The 21,530-nt window shown below is 39.6% G+C and overlaps 1 protein-coding gene across 1 annotated transcript in view; it reads right to left on the bottom strand.

Moving 5' to 3' along the window:
- Positions 1-1,733: 1,733 nt before the first annotated feature.
- ADAMTS5 (ADAM metallopeptidase with thrombospondin type 1 motif 5) overlaps positions 1,734-21,530 on the bottom strand; it is a 48,666-nt gene continuing 28,869 nt past the window's right edge. Inside the window, exons 3-8 of the mRNA XM_073362993.1 lie at positions 19,922-20,089; positions 13,227-13,510; positions 11,227-11,410; positions 10,567-10,742; positions 9,111-9,286; positions 1,734-5,775 (exon numbers count right to left, since the gene is read on the bottom strand). Coding sequence (XP_073219094.1) covers positions 5,205-5,775; positions 9,111-9,286; positions 10,567-10,742; positions 11,227-11,410; positions 13,227-13,510; positions 19,922-20,089 — 1,559 coding nt within the window. The 3' untranslated portion in view covers positions 1,734-5,204. The remainder of the gene's footprint in view (positions 5,776-9,110; positions 9,287-10,566; positions 10,743-11,226; positions 11,411-13,226; positions 13,511-19,921; positions 20,090-21,530) is intronic.

Here is a 21,530-nt window from a genome sequence, read left to right as displayed (position 1 = left end):
ATATTCTGTGCACTCATATGGATGGTAACAACAAACAATAACCCCCTTGGGAATGCTCCTCGTGACGAATATTAATGCAAAGCCATGTGTTGGCAACTATTTACAAACTATGCACTATCACAGAGATGTGCCAAAAATAAACTCCCTGTTTCAGCTACAAATTGCAGTCCTCACTTAAGATAACGTTCGATTTTGGCAACCCCAATATAGCAAAGTGCTCCTTGCTCCTACCATTTCTTTGCAGAGGACAACATATAATTTTTCTTATCAGTCTTAATGAGAGGAGAATGTTTACCCAAAAAAGATTGTTCTGTAGGACAAAATGATTAACTCTCCTTCCCCAAAAGTCTATTTTTAGGGTCTGATTCAAAGCTCCCTGAAGTCAATGAACAGGCTTCCATTGACTTTAGTGGGCTTTGGATCAGGTCCTAAGTGAGGGAGAACTGTACACACTATATAAACGATACACAGCTGAATAATTTGGACTAGCTTGTTTGCTTTGTGTGGCACTAGCATTAAGCTGGAGTGATGAGAAGGTTATTTTGCATCATTAAATAAATGACTATACAGATGTTGTAAGTTTGCTTACACTGCTAATTTCTCCTCAAATAGGGCCCAGTCCAATTCCCATTGACTTCAACAGGAGCTGAATCAGACAAACTGTGGAAGCAATGAGAGCTCATAGTCCTGTCCAGGGACACATTGTGGGCTTTTTGGCAAATGCACATTTGGATGACTTTTGTGTGTGTCTTTTTGAAGTGCAATATAGTATGCATGGCTAGAAAATACTGAAAATAAAATGAAGCAAGTGTTTCTGGTTGGCTTTTCGTTATACCTGACGATAGGAAGATGATAGTATTGAACTACGAGTGCTGATGTGATTGGAAAAGTAGCATATGTCACTGTAAATCAAATCCTACAGTATTTGTGGTATATTTTCTAAAAGGCACAAAGGAAGAACTATTCATAGTGTCCGCATTAATGTACAAGCGGTTGTGCGACTGAACGCTCACACACCATCTCGACAACTCAGACAAATTTCACTGTTGGAAGCATATACGCATCTCCCATTCATTATGGGCCTGCTCCTGCTTCCACTGAATTAAATGGCAAAACTCCCATTGACTAGAATGGTCAATGATTGAGGCCTCTAATAGAATCTGTATGAAAGGAGAATCTGGCACTTGTGGTTCAATGATTTTTAGGTCAATGGGCTCTACGATTTGGTTGTTATGAGACTTCAGAAGCACATTAAGTATATCAAGGAGCTTTGCACACTGTTTCACAAAAGTTAAAAATCAAAACTTCTTTTGGAAAGGAAAAATCTGGTAGCAGAAAATGAATATACATATATACACTGTGTGTGCATATGTGTATACACACACCTATTTCATGCAGAAAACTTCCTTTAAAAAACAACCAAACAAAACAAACAAAACGCAAAAGCAACCAGTGCTACACATCATGTAAACTCAGAAAGTGTATTTTCCACACAAATATAAAGCATAAATAAAAAAAAAAGAAAAGAAAAGATGATAGCAAAACATTTTAAATATAGAATTTGCACAATTGGTAATTTTGTTAAATAAGAATAAATAAATTCATTACATCCATTCACATACCAGCTGTAAAAATAATAAATTATTTATTTATTTTCAGTGCTGCGTTGCTTTTTTTACATTTGTGATGAACCCCCAAACTCCCCTCTTCCCCCCCCCCGCCCCATGGGACAAAACTGTTTCCACAGGAAGGTGACTAAGTTGAGTTTCTTGATCAACTCAGATCAAACGTAATAACCTTTGTCATAGTGAAAATAATTATTCTAAGAATGTGAGATGTCTTATGTAGTGTAAGACCCACCAAGTAATAGCGACACGAGTGGAAGACAATGGAGATGCATCCCAATACATCAGCTGTGAATTTAGTACTGGAGACACGAAAGGAGATTCCTTCTGTGTTTTATTTCTACATAGAGAACATTATTTTGGGTTTTTGAATTGGGTTTCCATTAGCTAGAAGCATTTTCTGAAGCACTTTGGGCAAAACTTAGCAGTGATATAAACTGTGGTGTAAAATATTAATTGAATACTTAGGGACTAAGTTGGTAAAACAAGAGTCAAAATGATAAAGTCATGTAACTTGCGCCAAAATTGCATCCAGCAGATGCACAAAACAACTGTAACTGACACGTGGAGGGGCTGGAATTGGCATTGTAGCAGGAAAAGCAGCTAAAAGCAGGGTGTAAAATAAAGCAGGCAGACTTACCTTACTTTTCACCATCCTGTTAGCTGCTTTCCTTGCTATGTCACTCTAGGCCCCCTCACTGTGTAAGTTACACTTGTTTTGCATATTCACTGAATGCTAAATTGATGCAATTTATACTATCTTACTCCTTTCACCTGTGTTTTAGCCAACTTACTCCAAATGCATAACTTAAACTACTAGTTATACCACCACAAGATTTGGCCTGGAGACTTCTAAGGAAGTTGCTCCTCTTCATTTGAGTCCTCCCTCTCCTGCACCTGAGCAGTACATGTTCACTTCACAAGTTTCCTCTAGCACATGCCTTTTACTATAAAAGGTTGCCACTCAGTAAGGGCCAAATTCATCTCTGGTGTAACTTCACTGATTTCAAGTGTCTTTGGGACACTTGCTCATGATGCAGCTTTGGGGAGAGACAGGGAACATTCCACACACATGCACAAAGACAAATCTCACTCCCCTAATCAGAGCCTGAACCAAAGACCATTGAAGGCAGTGAGCTTTGAATCAGTCCCATTGTGAGATTGTTGTCTACTCCCCCTCACATTTTCTCTACAACTACAAAGTAATCGACTCTTGATCATCAGTCTGAAGATCTGACAATCCAGTTTCCGCTCAGTTGCCCAATTTTATGTATTTGGTAATCCCACTAAGGTGCTACATGAGTTAGAAAAACTAATTTTAGTTAAAGGATGGGTGACAGTGAAAGGGAAATATTCACTGTTTGGCTTGTTCTGATACCTACTTGTTACACAAAAACTCTAAAAAAGTATACATTTGATCTAAGAATTCTTTAAATTTAGAATCCTTTGTGGTTCATTTTCTGGAATTTGTATACCATCCAAAAAAAGTTTACTCATCACTGTTTAAAATATGAAAAATATGATTCAAACACAACTCCTTGCACATTCTGTCTTCATAAGTAATGAAATTTTAGAAGAGACACTGACACTGTGGGCATAGTCTTTCTTTGTAATGAACAGAGACGGAAAGTTTGGATCTGAACTGACTAAAAGTTTGGGGATGGTCAATGTCTGTTTAGATTCATTTCATTCAATTAAGTGTAAGAATTCTAAAAAAAATCCATATTTTTTGTCCAGGTACATTTCTAGCAATAAGGCCACACTACTCTTGACAAAAGCAGTTGGTCTCATGTCTAGTAACATACCCACGCATCCAATTATCACAAATTAACATGTCCTGTTTCTATTAGTATAATTAATATATTGTACAAAAATAGACATTTGTCCAAGTTCCAAATGTACAGCTGTAGTAATTCTCTGCTATTTGAAAATGACTATCTGCTTTCTAGAGTTCAGAGTCCCAAATACATGCTTGTGCCAGTCTGAAGGGAAATTTCCCTTTTGGGCTTTGCAAACAAACCAGTTTCCTTTACTGAGTTACTGGTGATGTCAAAGACTGATCTTTTCAGAAGAGCCTCAGGGAGTCAGATTCCCTCAGTCCCTTAGGCTCTTTTGAAAATCCTGACTGAAAAACAGACATCTAATTACATACACTCAGACCATGTGGACAAACTGGTGGATAAGGTCTGGGTCAGAATCTATTTTGTTCTAATCTAGGTTCTATTAGGTGCATCAGCAGGTTTATGTAGACTTTAGGCAACATTTGTTCTTTTGGGGGCTTGGAATCAGCCCACTATTTGTTACTTGCCTACAATGAAATGGCCTTGAGCAGTGCCAGATCTTCTGTCAGATAATAACATGATCTGGAAAGAGTTGCTGAAAAACATGAAGAGCTTCTACCTACTCTGTGGAAACAGTCTTACTGAGATTGATTATATCCACCACATCCTGACGTGGTTTAACTTCCCTGTGACACTTAATCCTCCAAAATATGCAAGGTGTACGAAACGTGAATGACTTCTACAGCTTTTTAAAACACAATGAAACAAACAGAATTTTTTTTACAAACTTCTACTGGTAAAATGGATACCAGAGTTAGATATGGTGGACAAAACACTGATCAAATACTATTAACTGCTTGCTGTGTTTTTTGACCTTCTATAGTCTCTTCAGTAGATGTAGGTACATTACACATTGTTAGATTTCACATGGAAGCCATAGAGAAAACAACAGAGAAAGCAGCTGAGAACAGTCTCAAAATATCTGAGTTATCTGAACTGTAATTTTTGGTTCTATAACTTGCTTCTACAAAATAATATATGCCTTTATTTTATTTAAAGACTAGCAGCTATTGTTCATCTGCATGGCTGCTGAGATGCTCCCTCTTGTGAGAATTTCTTGGAGGAAGAGCATTGTTTATTATACAATTAAATTTTGCTGTCAGGAAATTCCTAGAATGGAAATGCATTTCCTGTTGTCAGAAAATTGTCGCAACTCTTAAAAACAACAGCAAGCTCTTCGTTTTCCAGTAAAACGTCCACAGCCATTTCTGAAAAATGGAAAAGGTCCACAATGGCTGCAGACATACTTTGGTCAATCACTTTGCTTATAGAAAGATTGGTTTTTTTTAATTAGTAGAACCAAGTGATATAAAGTGACATACCAAAGGGAAGACATTTATAAACTGTATAAAATAAGCTACTGTGGTATCATGGGTAAATATGACAAAGTTGTCTAAGGACATACTGTATTAGAGGTAGCTGAAAAGGGGGAGATGATTCTGTAACCTTCAAATATCCCATGATTGTCCATTCACTGGTTTTTCCTCTTCCTTTTTTGCAGACACAGAGGGCTTATAACAATTCTAATGTTTAGTTTCTGCGACATACTAAGATCACCCCACTGTCACTTAGAGCAGTGCACATCTTCATTTGGTCCAAATAGGCAGATTCTGCCCATAATTTGAAACTGTATGTAAGTACATTGAAGCGTTGGCTTCTGTCTGGCTAGGTAGACCTAATACTAGTATGTCAACAATGGCTTACTTAGACCTCTTTTTAAGAAGATCATAACCACAGGTTAACATTTTTTTAATAAGCACTGCTTAAATGCCGATGGTCTCTGAGAGAGAAGACATCCTTTAGCTAGTTTTCCATGCCCATCTTGGCACTGGACAGTCCTGGTATGCCATCCTGTGTCGCATGTTCGAGAACAAGAAAGCCAGGGTCCAGTCACCCACTGTGGCTGCGTGAGCTGTGGTGTTACTTTATTACTGTTGCTATTGCTCGTGACATAGTTAGTCATCTGCGTTTGCTTCTTTGGCACAAAGAAACTGTAACGGACATCCACTGCTTTAGTTGGGTCAGTGGCAAGAATCTGTACTATAAGAATCTCCTTTGTGGCAGAATGTCCCATTGCATGCAAGAAATCATCCTTGTGACTCCAGCCACTATAGTTCATGACAGTTCCATTGAGGTCAATGATTGTTTCTGAAGTGGAGATCATGTATTTGCCATTGACAAGATACTCACCATTTTTCCTCTTTAGGGCCAGGTAAGCTGTGAACCTGTTCTGGACTTTAGACTTGAACTGCCGGACTTTGATGTGAGTTGCCCCTGTGGGTATTTTCACTATATCCGTGTAGCCCTTACTGCAAGGAGGAAAGGAACATGTTAAGTAGCTAGTGAGAAATAAATGGACATGCTTTGAGGGCCTAATTCAAAGCTCACTGAAGTCAATAGAAAGCCACCTGTTGACTTCAATTGGCTTTGGATCAGGCCTTGAAAGCACTCGGCTTGAGGCCCATCTCAGATTGATGCTATCCAATTAATTTTTAACACGTTGTTCATTGTATTTTTTGATTCATTTTTATGTCCTTGAATAAAATACACTGCACTTACTTCAAATGACTTAATCTTTGGTTTCAGTACTAATATTATATGAGTTGGATTCAAGAAGAATGAACAATAACTGACAGTTTATATACCTGAAGCTTCTGCATTTGAGCAAAGGAGGGGAGATATGAAATTGGAAGCACATTAGGTTTGCCAAGGAAAGCTAAAAAGATATGCATCTGGAGCAGGTAGCCACCCCCTACAGCTGAGTCTCCATAGCAGTCCTCACTTCCCATGCAGAGCATCTATCCCAGTCGCCTTCCTATCTCTGACACCCCGACCTTCCATCGCTGTCTGCTTCCCCGCTCCTCACGCAGAGCACCTCACTCTACCCCCACTTCAAATCGAGTTTCTGCCACCTCTGTATGCGTTACATTGTATTGGTTACAGCTGTTTCATACTGCCTTTGCTATAATGATGATTAAGGAAAGAGTGAGCAAGCTAACAGCTGGGTAAGGTACCTTGGGAACATTTAAAAATAATCTTGAACACTGAGGAAAAACTGTGTTTCCTTTGAAACTTCATAAAGCTAAAGGTTAATTGCAAAATGTCTAATGAAAGGCACGGTCAAATGTTTAACTCAGATAATTACAGCATCTTTACTTCATTTGTCAACCACTACTTGCAAGGTATCTTATTTCAATTCAGATTTAGAAAGAGATGTCTAATTCTTATACTCAAGGTCACAAGTATTCAGAATTGTAGGCTCTCTAGAATATCTAATATCTCAAGAGGGATACAATAAATCTAGAGAAATAATAAATACATCATTATAAACTATTAGCTGAACTGTTGATACATTTATTTTCACTTATAAATCTCTGACAAATAAGCTGATGTTGGAAGTATCACATTTGTGTTTGAAAAGGCAGTGTAATATCTTTTTAAAGTAAAAGGAAGGAATCATGAGAAAATGTGATAAAAATATAAAAAATGAAGATGTCTCTCTGGGAGCCAGTTAGCCGACAGGCCGCTATGTTTATGAAGTTTTGAGTATTTATGTAAAGACTAAGTAAATGTGCTACTCTAGATTAAGTACTTGTATTATTCCATTGTTTTCCTGGAATAACTAATGATTAAAATCGAGTTACACTGCCAGGAGTAATGAGGTACAGATAAAGTCTATGAATTGCACCATCCACCACTGCAGGAAATATTTGTATAAAATTACATTACATATTTACATAAAATACATATCCAAAAATCTGTGTTGAAAGAATGTTATTAAGGTTACAAACTCAAGAGCCCAAAAGTTAGGAAATGTCAGAATTAAGGTCGCTCATGGAAAAAACAGTATGTGATCATGTAATTAAAGACTGTATCATAATGCAAAGACAAAAGATTGCACAAAAAGCCTTAGTTCTGGCATCTTCTAACTTCTGAGTGCTTGACTTTGTAACCTTAAAATTCTTTAACATTAAAAAACCCTTAGAAAATTACATTAAAAATTAAGAAAAAAGGCGTAAACAAATTCTATTACGAGCAATTTTTACAATGGGAATTATTAGGTAAATTTAATATAAGGCATATTACTGTTCCCCTTATAAATAGAAAAACAACAGCCACTGTTTTACTGTGAAGGATATACTGGTTGGACAGAAACTAATTATACCACTAAGATCAGTAATAATTCTGTCTTTTCTGTGACAAAGAGATTTTTTTAAATGGAGAGCTCTCTTTTAAATTAAGTATTGTATTTGTAGTGATGGTGGTAAAACTTTTGATCAACAACTTGCTGTAAATATTTTTAATTGAATAAAAAATCCATCCTTGCTGGCCAGCATTAATCACAACTGTTCAGCTGCCTGGGAAATAAGGGCCACCAAAGGTTGACTGATTTAGTTTCCATAGATAGAGAGTGATATACAGACAATGAGATATTAAAGGCAATATGCTTGATTTGAGCACATGATTATAGAGGGATGTAATTTGCAACCATGCCTCCAGACTGCACGTAACCTAGCAAGGGGCAAGTAATAGTGCCAGCCCTCCAACAGAGTTGAGTTTTTCAATTCAATTTGTGACTCCATAGGACCCTCACAAGCACAGGTCACCTGGGAAATGCACCATGTCAGTGCATCACTTGACTGCTCCAGCCCCAACCCTTGCTGCCTGGTTCCCCACATTCTAGGGGATACTAACCTGGCTCCAGGCCCTCTGGTACACATCTATGGTTACAGGTAGCTTGTAAAACTACGCCTCTATTCCGGGCAAACTTTTCATTGCTGGGGCTGCAGCCTAGGTTCTCTAGCAGAACCTCAGAATTGAATTCGGTGCAGTGTTTTTCTCTGATTATTACATACCCTGGATAGTGTTAGGAAGCTTGTTTTAAGCATCTGAGAAGTGCAATAAAACTTAGGCCTGTCTGGGATGTCTTATATAAATGAAATTCATGAATAGAAATCTGGCACCCAGTCAGACTTGTGCCTTTACAAGGTCTTATGAGTAAGGCTATGTTCTAGTCACAGGTATTTTTAGTAAAAGTCATGGACAGGTCACAGGCAGTAAACAAAAATTCACGGCCCATGGCCTATCCATGACTCTAATTAAAAATACCAATGAACAGAACTTGGGGGTGGCGGATGGGGAGGGCTGCCTGGGGGCTCCGCGGGTGCTGTGGTTTCCGGCCAATGGCAGCTGTGAAGCTAGTGCTCTGGGCTGAGGCAGCCTGCAGAGCTGCCTGGTCATGCCTCCGCCTAGCAGCTGAGCAAGGGGGATGTCGCTGCTTCCAGGGAGCCCCACAGGTAAGCGCCGCCCAGAGTCCACCTCAGCCCATCCTGTGCCCCAACTCCCTGTCCCCTCCCACATCCAAACTCTACTGTGCGGCGGCACGGTGGCCCCAGACTGCCTGAGCCGCCCCTGAGCCGGACACACCGGCCGCTGCGGAAGTCACAGAGGTCACAGAAAGTCACAGAAGCCATGACTTCCGTGACCTCTGTGAGAAACTTGCAGCCTTACTTATGAGCAGTACTTTTACTTCTAACTTAGACACATCTATTCAGTAAGCTTCATTTGCATCTATAGTTATAAAAGCCTGCTAATAATTCTGCTTGCACAAAAGGGTACAGTTATTTCCATTCAGAATTATTACCTCTTTTTATTAAAGGTTCCCATGACTTTTGTGCAGCTGGAATTGTCTCCTCCACACACCCCACACTTGTCATATTGGAGCTTTGAACCGATGATGCCATCACAACCAGTTCGAATGCACTTTCCCCGGACACATACTGAATTACTGTATGGCCTACATTCAGTTCCGTCAGTCACCTAGGGAATTAAATCTTTGTTAGTTAAAACTGTAAAAAAAAAAAAAGATTTGCTTTTGTGTATTTGATTGGCAAGCATCGCTATTTATTTAGTTCAGCCACAGTATACCTACTTCAGAGTAACAGCCGTGTTAGTCTGTATTGGCAAAAAGAAAAGGAGTACTTGTGGCACCTTAGAGACTAACCAATTTATTTGAGCATGAGCTTTCGTGAGCTACAGCTCACTTCATTGGATGCCTACTGTGAGTTATCTAAAGCTGTACTATAAAGGAACAATTAGTGTAGTTTTTAACAGTGCCCTCTGCATGTTTGAATTCTAGTTCACACTTTTCTGCTTGCTTGGCATTTGGTGTGATGATTAACAGAATACAGTTCTTATTCTGCCAGCCAGGACTGATGCAATCTAACCCTCAGGGCACTGAAGCAGCAGAAACATTAACAAAGGGGCCACAGGCATCTGACATATGGCTCTTCTGTTTACCCTGAGGCACTAAATCAGAAGTGCTGATTTAAGGATGATTTTATGAACAGTGATACTTTGCACTTATAGACAGCCTTTCATCTGACCATCTCAAAGTACTTTATAAAACCTGAATTAACTCAGCCTCAGAACATCTAGAGGAAGAAAAACACATAACTAAGGGATTCATAGGAATCACTTCACTCTTGATTCTACCATGTCAGAAATAATAAACTTTGATCATAGGTCACATAACAGACCATTGGCTTTAAGACAGGTTTCAGAGTAGCAACCATGTTAGTCTGTATTCGCAAAAAGAAAAGGAGGACTTGTGGCACCTTAGAGACTAAAATTTATTTGAGCATAAGCTTCATGAGCAGCTGAGCTCACGAAAGCTTATGCTCAAATAAATTGGTTAGTCTCTAAGGTGCCACAAGTCCTCCTTTCCATTGGCTTTAAGTGAGTTACTCTGGATTCATATCAGTGTAGCTTGGAGCAAAATTTAGCAGTTTACAGACAGACAAAGCAACTCCTTTCAACTAGAAAGATCCCAGTGTGCACTGCCATCTATAAAGAGAGAAATCTTTTCACCTACTATTGATGTGAAAGTAGTATTGACTGAATTAGCAAATGCAATTTCATGTGCATGCACAAGTTTAGATGTGGAAAACTGTCTAATTTTAGAGGTCAGTTCTGGCCAACGCTCTTCTGGAACACACGATTAAACAAAAGGTATTCTTCTCCTTGGTACAGCCTAGCTACAGAGCTTTCCAAAATACCCTCAGAGCCTGGTACTGAAATTGTCATGGAAGGTACATTACCTTTGGAGAAAACACGACGTAGTAACCCGTCCCTTTGGCTCGGCAGGTGAGCTTGCACACATCTCCAGGAAGCACTCCAGCATACTTAGGGACCCATTCAACAAATGTTTTGACACCCTTTGCATCAGACTGATAGCCATTTCTTGCTTCACATTGTTCTTGTCGAAAGGCTTTAGCTGGAGAATTATCGTTCATCTCATTAGTGTTTAATGTAGGATATACTGCAAATGTCAGTATGCACAGCTACCTTCTTTGGTCTTATGATACCATGTTTAATTCACACCATCCCTCCTCCTTGCCCTAACACCTGTTAACGGCTTTTGAAAATCCTCTGAATCTTTTATTTTGGCAATGCTCCCATGACATTATAAGCATCTTAGTGACAAAACTCTGCTCATCTGGTTCATTTCTGCAGAGCAGGGCTGCTCTTTATGGAATCCTCCTGTCATCTCTTTACAGGGTTAATTATGCTTTTGAATTTAAACTGGGTTACAGTGACTTTGTTATCACTTGTAGCTAAAGTTTCCACATTGTGGTACACTTGGGGGAAGCTATAATGGACAGCTTCTTCTTTTTTTGTCTCCTATGGAGATTACTATTTACCATATAACAGGAACAAGAGCTGTAACGTCAAGCAGCTTTGGCTGCTGCAGAACATACCATTTGCTGGGCAGGATGCAACGTTGCAGGAGCGATAGATGGCCCTCTTTCCAGTGCAGTATCGCCCGTTGTTTCTAGGAGCTGGGTTGTTGCAGTGACGATAGGCAAACTGAACCCCTCCACCACATGTACGGGAGCACTGTCCCCAAGGACCCCAGGAACCCCAGTTACCGTGGTTTGAAGCCTAGAACACATGAAACAGTGGGTTGTGAAAAAAATGATTCAAACCAGAATGAAGATACTATATCTCAAAAGCACAGATACTTGTCCCCAAAATGGAAGATGTATTTCCTCTCGTTTAAACTGGGGTTTTCCTCATATTAGGATGTGGAGGAACTCTGAGAAACTTTTCACTTGCAGTCATATCCATTTACTGCCCTTGATCTTCATGTAGGTGGCATGATGTCTGGCGGAGTTCTGGATGTGGGTCAAGGGCAGTATATGGCCTAACTCTGCAGAACCAAATTCTACCCATTTCACTGGGAACAAACACTTCAATTTAAAGGACTCCTAATCACATTTCCATTCTTTCTTTGTAATAATTGCTCTGCCAGGCTCACTTCACTTAGCTCCACTCTGCCAAGGTAATATGCTGCTATTATTGATCATTGTGATCCCTGAATATTTAAGTAGTACAGTTGTATGCCACTGCTTGTGGTAAGGAGATATTGTTCTTCATCGTGGAGTCCTTTTGCTAGATTATCAGTTAGATAAATAGCCATGACCTGACCAACCTAAGCAAGATTATGTGACTCCGATTTGTATTTTAGATTTCTCAAGAAATGTGAATAGTGTTCATGGTACCTTTATCAAAATCACTTTTGTTTTCAAAGTGACACTTCATATGCATGCCAGCCATATCACAGAATGCTAATTAAATGATCTTCCTGAATTATATTGCTATAATCTTCCCCAATTAAGTGACTGTCTTTCGTTTATTCAGCACATAAACAGAAATACAAATTGAATTTCATAGCTGTTCTAAGTTCAAGATGCAAAGGTATGAGCTGGTAAAACAGAGCTTGGCAAAAGGAGTGTAGTTAAAGTAACTTCTCAACCAGTGTGCTAAAGTGCTGACAGGCATTGGCATAAGAGAGAGCAGTCAGATACCGTTTGCAGCTAAGCTTGCCAATCAACTAACTCTGTGCAAAATGCACCACTTCCACTGTAATTACACTTCTGAAATGTATGCATTTTATACCAGGAGGATGGGAATATGTCATTTGTGAAAATACAGTTATACAAAGAAAGAATGCATGTAGGTCTGAATTATTCTAACATTTCTTAAACATTCTCACAAAGCTGTTTGGGGCAGGGACCTTCTTTTAGGATTTATCCTGTTTCTCGCACCAGTGTCGTGCAACATGAACTTCAAGCAGCTCAAGATTTGCACTGGACAGTTCCCCTGTCTATGGAGAAACTCCATCCATGTAAAGCTGGTGGAGGGGCTCTGTCACCTCTTGTACCAGCTCTGATACCTCCCGCTCAAAAAATCTGTTCTTGGTGTCACAGGCATGTTGAAGAGGAGCTCCAATATACCTGATTCTCCACTGGTTTAAGGTCCTCAAGGAACTTTTCTTCTGTGATGTAAATTAAAGCTATGCATATTTAACTTACGTCAGTGGTGCCTGAGAACCAGGGAGCTATGAATGGGAGCCTGACAGCCCCTCCATCTCCTGAGTTCTACCTCACTGCGGAATCAAGGTCTATATATTAAAATAATGTTTCCAGTTTTCCTAGGGTGAAAGCTCCAATACCCTGGGAGAAGAAAACGTGCTTCCTGACATTCAGCAACATTTTTCCAGAGGTATCAGAAGAGGGTCTTCACAAGCAACAATTTAATTGCATATCAGATAAACAAGAAGGCAGTTTTTACTCGATAGACTATGGGCGTAACCCTGCCAATGCTCCGTCCCTTTAACACCCATTATAATCAGCACATTGCAGGATCAGGCCTTCTAAGATTTCCCCAGGCTTTGGCCCTTGGAGCACTAACATACCGAATAATATTTCTTCTTAGTTTTGTCAACACATTTTCCTTGGAGGCAGATCCTTCCTTTCCCACATGGTGTCCCCTCCACAGCAGGTAGCTTCTTGGTCAGACACACCATCTGACCTTGGCGAACAACTGCACACCACAGGCGAGAGCATACGTCCATCCCAGGACACACTGTGTACTCAGGTCCAAATGCCAGTTTGCACTGACGAATGGCATCGTACGTTTGTCCTGGAAGCTCCTCAGGGCCCAAGATCTGCTTTCGTGGTTGGTCAAGTAAACAGTTCCCTGAAAGAACAATCCAGTTTATTACTCACTTCCTTGTTATCTGTACTATAGGACCTGTAGCTTTCAAGCTGTGATAATGATTATGGACCTGATCCAAACCTCAATGAAGCTAACAGAAATACTCCCATTGACTTCAGTGGGCTTTGGATCAGACACTGTTATTGCAACTGGGTTCTCTATCTTCAGCACTCCAGGGAACAGGTTTCAAACTCTTGTTTGTCTAGCTGTTTATTTTGTCCTGTGGTGAGCCCTTCCTCCCTCCCCCCCCCAAACCCCCCCCCCCAAACCCCTATAAACATTAGGGCACTGAACTGCACTGAGGCAATTTGGGACTTGCATGGTGTTTCACTGTATCTGAGTTCACTCAAAGTGGGTTCCACTCTATTTATCAATCTGTGATTTGAGGCATGATCAAGAGTCACATAAAATAAGCAAAGCTGTCATTTGAATTTTGAGCCAGAACATTTGAAAAGGCAAAGCTGCTAAAGGAAAGCCAGAAAACGCATGAAAAAATAGATCTGTAGCCAGTAGGGCCCTTTAAGAAAAAAACATCAGTTCAAAGAAAAATATAAGCAGCAAATCAAAGGTTATGTTGGTGGTAAATTTAAATTGGGCTCCTCATGTAAAGAATCACAGTTAGCCACTTCTGGACCCAGTTTTATTAATCTTTAAATAAAAAAGAAAATAAATTAAAATATAAGATAGAATGCTGTTATTTGCAAAATGTCAAAAATCTGCCTGGCTCCCTCTCTCTTTAAAAATGCAATGCCACATTCACATTCTTCAAGAGCCCTGTTCTAACAAAAAATTTCACGCCACTGACAAACTCACATGCTGACATGGGAAACTCGGTCTTCACTCTAAACTCTGTCATATCATGTGGTATGGGCATATTTCACTTATCCTCAGCCAGAATGATTTACCACAACCCATCTTGTTTTGCAACCAACACCAGCACCACCCCTGCCCAATCCTGGGTAAAAAAAATGTGTAATATAAATACTTCACAATTACTGTAGCTTACAAAATATGAGAATTCAAGGTCTGGCATCATGTTTCAAGACCTAGTTTAGAGGCTTTAAAAAAAATGAACAACAGGTTTCATTTCCCTCAAGAAACACATTTACTGCAATTGTTTGCTTTCCCTAAAGACCACTAAGGGCTCTCGACAGCTAAATTCAGCCAAAAATCCTTTCAGCATCATCACTTATTTATTACTGAGAAGACCCATCTCATTAAATTTAGTCTGGACTACACTGACTTTTTAAAAATGAAAACAAGGTGTGCTTCTTCTAACAGATAGGCTGGTATCCCAAGATGAAAGTCATTAAAAGGACCCTACTGTGTAATGTGTCTTGTAACATAAAATACTAAAGGAATAGTGGAGGGTGAGGACACACACGTTTTCTACAAGATGAAGGGCTTGGGTTTCTAAAAGGAAAATAACAACTAGCAGCAGTTGCTGTCAAAAACTGTGTTCAGTAAAAATAAAAAAACAGCAAATGTCTGCCCCCATCACACCATTCTTGCTGATGGAGGAAGTTAGCACCACTTTGGGATGCTGACAAGAAAGAGGACCAGCTTGTTAGACTTAGCTGTATTTATTACTACCAGATATACATAGTGCTTATCAAACTCTACAACACCAACTATTCAGTATTTTAAAACATATGACAAAAATAATACAAAACTGCCATAGTATTAATACTCAAACATTCCTCAGCCCCCAATGGCTTGTCTACACTCGAACAAACCATTGGGTTTTAACACATGTTAACTCACATGATTGAAAATTCTAATGTAGACAGGACACAATCATTTTAGTTGACCCTTGGATTAACCATGACCAACTAAAATGATTGTGCCCTTCTATACACTAGAATTTTCTGTTCTCTTAGTTAACACATGTTAAAATCCAATTCTGTATTCAAGAACAGACATTCTACATATGAGCCCTCATGCCCAGAAAATCAAAAAACTCAAGTTTTTCCTAACTGGGTGGGGAGTCAATTCCAGAAATGAATTCTCTTTACTAAAAATACCCTGTCACCAGTCCCTGGACAAATATATCTAGGGACTATAAACTTAGGCAGGGTGATTTCAGCCAGTTTAGCTCTCATCCAAGCCTCTATCTCAGCCAAGATCTGTGAACACAATTGCATTGTGACTGACTGCACAGTCCAGATCTGATTAAACAAAGATCTAAAATTAAGCGTTATTGACATTTGATGGCAATGCAGTCCAAGCCATCTCACTATCTCTTCTAGCAGTCTTACACACATGTTGCACAAGAGAGAATTGTACAATAAAACTCTGCATGAGGCAGATGAGCAGCGGTTGTAAACTTCTTGGGACAGAGACTCTCTTTGTCTAGGCTCCGTATGGTACTGAACACACTGGCATGCAATAAATAATGACCAAAAATACAGACAATCAGTACAATATGGTAGAAAGAAGGTAAAAGCAAATGAAAGGAATTTTCTCCTGTCTTCTGAAGAGTAACTAGGCCTTTTCTTCCACAATATCATATTGGTGCCTTAAGTGAAATCAGAAACAAAGTCAGCAATTAAATCATGGCTGCAAAACCAGAAGAATAATCCAGTGGTTAGGCTGCTAGCTAGGTGTCAGAAGACCTCAGTTCAATTCACTGCTCCACCACAGATTTCTTCTGTAATCTTCGGCAAGCCACTTAGTTTCGCTGATTCTTTGTCAGTAACATGGGAATAATGTTGCCCACTTGCCTACATCACAGGGGGTGTTGTGAGGATAAACATATTAAAGATTGTGAGGTGCTCAAATACTATGGTAATGGGGCCATAAAAGCACCTTAGATAGATGGGGGGAGGTGGGGAACTATATGGGAAGGTTAACTAAAGTCTTAGTAAGGAAGTCACCCTTCTTTTATGAAGACAGCCTATTAATAAGTCCAGCAATTTGGATTTCATTTCAGTTTCAACATGCTTTAGTTATCACAGTTAATGGTTCACAAGCTTCTGGTCTGTCCAAAGCAAAATACAGTGCTAGTTTACTATGTTCCAAAGAAAGAAAGTAAATCTCTTCTTCTTGTACAATCTCTTCCATATTAGATTGCACAGGACAATGTAAAAGTCAGAGACAAACAACTCCAAAGCATGGAGATACTCTCTCTCTCTGTCTCTCAGAGATGCTATAGTGTGTTCTACAAGGTATCTCCTCCTCTATAGTGTGGTACCTGCAGCTCCGTGCTCATGATGTCTGAATGAATGGGTAGGTGCCTCTTTCTGCCTGATAGCATTTTGGAGTCACAATCTTTTCACCTGTCTACGTGGGGAAATGCAGAAAAGTAACTTCTTCAAACGAAAAATTCAGAGGGAGCCATCCTAAACTTCAGCCACCAGGAGTGGGCCAAGAGGGGAAAGGGTGCAATGGGGAAGGGCTGGCACTAAATTATTTTGGGGAGCCCTGAAAAATCTGATGTATCTAGGTCAGTGGTGGGCAACCTGCGGCCTATCAGGGTAATCCGTTGGTGGGCCATGAGACAGTTTGTTTACATTGGCTGTCTGCAGGCACGGCCACCCGCAGCTCCCAGTGGTCACAGTTTGCCGTTCCTGGCCAACGGGAGCTGCGGAAAGGTTGCCCACCACTGATCTAGGTCCTGTTTACTCTTAATACACCCTGGCCTTCAAACTGGCTTCATGATCCAATAGGGTTCAGTGGCTGAAGTGACATCATTTGTATAGTGCTTGCTGGGGCGTTAATCTAAGTGGGAGCTGTTCATCTGTGATTTCAGTTAACCTGAAAAAGAATAAACTAAAAGATTCCCATTCCTTGTACACCGAATGCCCTTGCAACATTGTTATTCAGGGAAATTAAACCATTTAGACTGTTGATTAGGGTTTTTTTGGGGAGAAGGGCTTGATTTCATAGGTTATGTTTATATTTTGTCAATGCAAATCTTTGATTTTAAAATAGATGGAAGATCCCACCCACAGGGGATACAATAGAATGCAACAAAACTATTACAAAAAATGTCTTCTCCGTTTAGAAAAGATGTAAGTTCAGATGATCAAACAATCCGACTGTCCGAGCTTCTACAGAGACTCCATTATGATTTTGAAATAAATGGAGTAGTACCAGGCATGAAAGTGGCTCGTAGGTCAGATTGTGGAGCACTTCACCATGTTGGATATTTCAATGGAACTATTGGTGTTCGTGACTAAGTGCTCAGCAGGGTGAGAAAGGGCAACACAACCTGACCCAATCATGTTAAATGAAAGCCAGATTCTGAGAGTCTTCCTCACTTTGTGTAGTATATTACTGTGGGAGAAGTGGCACAAAAATCTTGGGGATGTTTTGTGTGGTAAGGTACTACTCATTGTGAATAAGAAGATTGAACATGGCCCTGAATGATTTGGGGCCCAATCCTGCTCCCATTGAAGTAAACGGAATGAGCCCTTTGGGCTTGATTGCCACAACTCCAGTTACTCTCCAGCTCAGACTGTGACTCCAGCCATGGGGTAGGGCGCTGGGGCTATTCAGTATACACTGCCCAATGCAAGCAAATTGGCAGTGAGGAGAATGGGAGGAGCCCTGTCTTTGCACTCACACTCATTGCCCCTCATAGAGTAGCTGGCAGGGTTCACAGTATGGGGAGAAAAGGGATGAAGTAACTTGCTCCCTCCCCAGAGAAAGGTGGGGGGAAAGGGAATAAACTGTGGTTCTGAATCACAATTCATTCTTTGGTCTGCTCCAGGCCTGACACAGCTATGTGACACAGATCTGCTCTTGCACATGTGGAAACTTACCTGTTAAAATTAAATTAATGCCAAAGCGATATGTACCATAAAACAGGACAACCCTAGATTAATGGAGCTCATAAAATTAGGAGTGAAAAAATGAAGTAATTTTCCAGATACAATAATAGGATAAAGCATTTTGGACAGCCCTGAAATTAGCCAATAAAATATTTACCTTACTTGCTTTAAAAAAATCCCGGACATTCTGACATGTGGTACCTTTCATCCATAAGTGTTGCAGTTACCATAACAACTTGATCCATTCGCTCAATTACGTCATTTTTATCTAAGTATTTTGGAATTTTTATGGCTTGTTTAAGAATTGCAGTTGCTTTGCAAGCATAATGAAGAATTGAAAATGCATTTAGGATTATTGATTATGCTTTTTTTAAAAAAGCTTTTTATTAAGTCAAAGTTACAATAAAATGTTAACATACTACGTTGTACAGTACTTTTTCAGGATCAGGTTAATAATCAAAGACCCTGACTAAAGACTCTGGCTTGCTAGCTGAGGAGCCCTTCTCCTCTGAGTATGCTAGACATTTCTAAATAGCTACTTCGTTTTGGCAAGAGATAGAATATTAGTTTTGTCCTCTAAAGTACTGTATAGTAGACTGGGGCTGAAGTTGTCTTTTTGTTATTTGTGTCAATAGTACCTAGCACAAAGGAGTCTTAATTCCTGGCTGGCACCTCTAGACACTAACATGACATAAATAATAAAAAATAGTAAGTTGGAGGAATGAGGCTTCTAAGTGTAGCATCTTCACTTTTTTAGCCGAATATCTGATAACCTTTAATGCTGATTTTAATTCCTTGATAAGCCAAGGTGTTCATGCATCTTTTGGGTAAAGTGCTCCCTGGACTCTCTTCTTCAGTATTTGGAAAAAAAAGTAATACTGTGGTTGTTAGCTAAACTTTACCAATGTTCCCAGTGAAAACATCACATAATCCACCTACATTCCATCCATGTTTATCATGCAGGCTACTCAAGGGGCTAGATTATGCCAGCCTTAGGGCTTCTCTATATGAACAAAAAGAAAAAGGAGGACTTGTGGCACCTTAGAGACTGACAAATTTATTTGAGTGTAAGCTTTCGTGAGCTACAGCTCACTTCATCGGAATGCATCCGATGAAGTGAGCTGTAGCTCACGAAAGCTTACACTCAAATAAATTGGTTAGTCTCTAAGGTGCCACAAGTCCTCCTTTTCTTTTTGCAGATACAGACTAACACAGCTGCTACTCTGAAACCTGTCTATATGAACAGTTAGCATGCAGTGCAAGCTGGGTGTAAATCTATCTTGCACCAGCCTGCTGTGTACTAACTGTCATATGGACACCACACACTAAACATTCCATAGTGTGCTTTGATCTACACTGTTTTGAAACAGGAGTTGATTTACACCCATGCTTGCCACATGCTAACTATTCATACAAACAAGCTCCTAGGCATGCTGTGTACTACCTACTGCTTGCAAGTAGCTGCTTGGTACTTCTCAATAGCAGTAAGGATGGCAGAATCTGGTCCACAATTTTCCTAACAACATAAGAATGAGCTTTTTGTCAACACTGCTGTGATATACAACAGGAGTGTGCAAAGCTGAGGTCTATATCTGACACCAGGTTTAATAATACATACCATGACCATCATCCAAAAATTCAGTTATGGTTGCTGAAGTGCATTTGGACCAGGGTTTGGACGCATCAATGCTAGTCAGGATGGAGGACATTAAGCGCTTATCTTCCATGGAGCCAAAGTTCTCCTCACAGAATTTGGAGTCATCATGGGAAAGCCCAAGCAGGTGCCCTGTAGCAATGCAAGTAGGAAATGTAATTATATTATTTCCCAGTGGATAGGATTTTAGCAGGGAAGTGTCTATTCAGAGTGGGATGCATCAATCTGAAATGAAAACGTGAAGATGGCCACTTTTAAGCTTTCCATTGGTCAGATTCTCAGCTTGAAGTCAATAGAGTTCTGCTGATTTACACTAGTTGAGACATAAATGGAGCAATGGTGATTTATATCAACTGAGGATCTGGTCCTTAGTGTTTGCAGGATCAGGGACAAAAGGTGTAACAAGGAGGACAAACAGTGATCTCTACAAATACATTGATATTCTGTGACTGACTGGTCAGGAGGGTGCTCAAGATGAATATCTCTGAGTGTTTTCAAATACCAGATTTACTCAGTTGCTAAATCTAGCAACAACATCTACTCCTCTCAGTCTCTGGGAAGCAATGTATTCATTCAAATACATTTTCTATTTCACAAAAACATATAATGTATTCCGACATACTGCGGCATAAATGTTCGGCAGAATTTAGCTATGCAACTCTCTTTAAATGTAATTAGTCTCATATAGTTAAAACCTGTACACTACAATAAAAATTGATCTCCGTTACTATCTGCTATAGTAATGCGATATTATTATGTGGTAATACAGTGTAAATAACAATTCTATACAACAGTATGCTTGCACTCATTCATACATTACTGTAGCAACATATTAAACCAACTATTTATATGTGATGAATGTCTAATTATAGACTTGTGATATCTATGACATGTAGGCATTGTTTTTTTCTCTGTATATATGAATATTTTCCTTTGGGGATATTTAATATGTATGAGCCATATTCTGCTACCCTCACTCTGCAGTAAGGTAGTACTCATGTTTTAGGGTGGTCAATTCTGGCCCTATGTTACGATTTAAACACCCCATGCAAACACCAGTTTAAAAGAGTTGACAATTTTTTTGTTTAAGGCAAGTATTGATGCTGAATAAAACTTATTGGAAATATTATTATCTTGAAGAGATGTGTCTCTTAGAAAGAGCGACTGAATAATCAATGTGCCATTGGTAACCTATATTACAAATTCTATGATGTTATAGACTGATAGCTTAGCGGATCAACAACTAATTTAACAATGAAGGCTCTATGATGTTCTGCTTCTGACTTTGCTAAAAGCCCTGCAAGCCTTTACTCAAACAATGAGCTTCTTCAAGAAACCTTAAGACCACACTTTGTTTCGCTGTCTCACCATATGATGTTATCAGTTCACAGTACTTGTATCATATTAATGAAATGAATGGCAGGCACCAGGGTGTAATTCAATGTCTGAAAAGAACTCTAGGTGCAATCCAACTGACATATTAATAAAGACTGACTCACGTAAGCTTCTTAGCCACTGTAACTAGAACTGCTTTGTTGACTTGTTAAATCACTGCCTCGTAACAAATTTACAC

The sequence above is a fragment of the Lepidochelys kempii genome, chromosome 1, assembly GCF_965140265.1.
Source record: "Lepidochelys kempii isolate rLepKem1 chromosome 1, rLepKem1.hap2, whole genome shotgun sequence".
In the NCBI taxonomy this organism is placed as follows: Eukaryota; Metazoa; Chordata; order Testudines; family Cheloniidae; genus Lepidochelys; species Lepidochelys kempii.
Note: the sequence above shows the minus strand (reverse complement) of the source record. Positions and strands in the feature narration are given on the sequence as shown.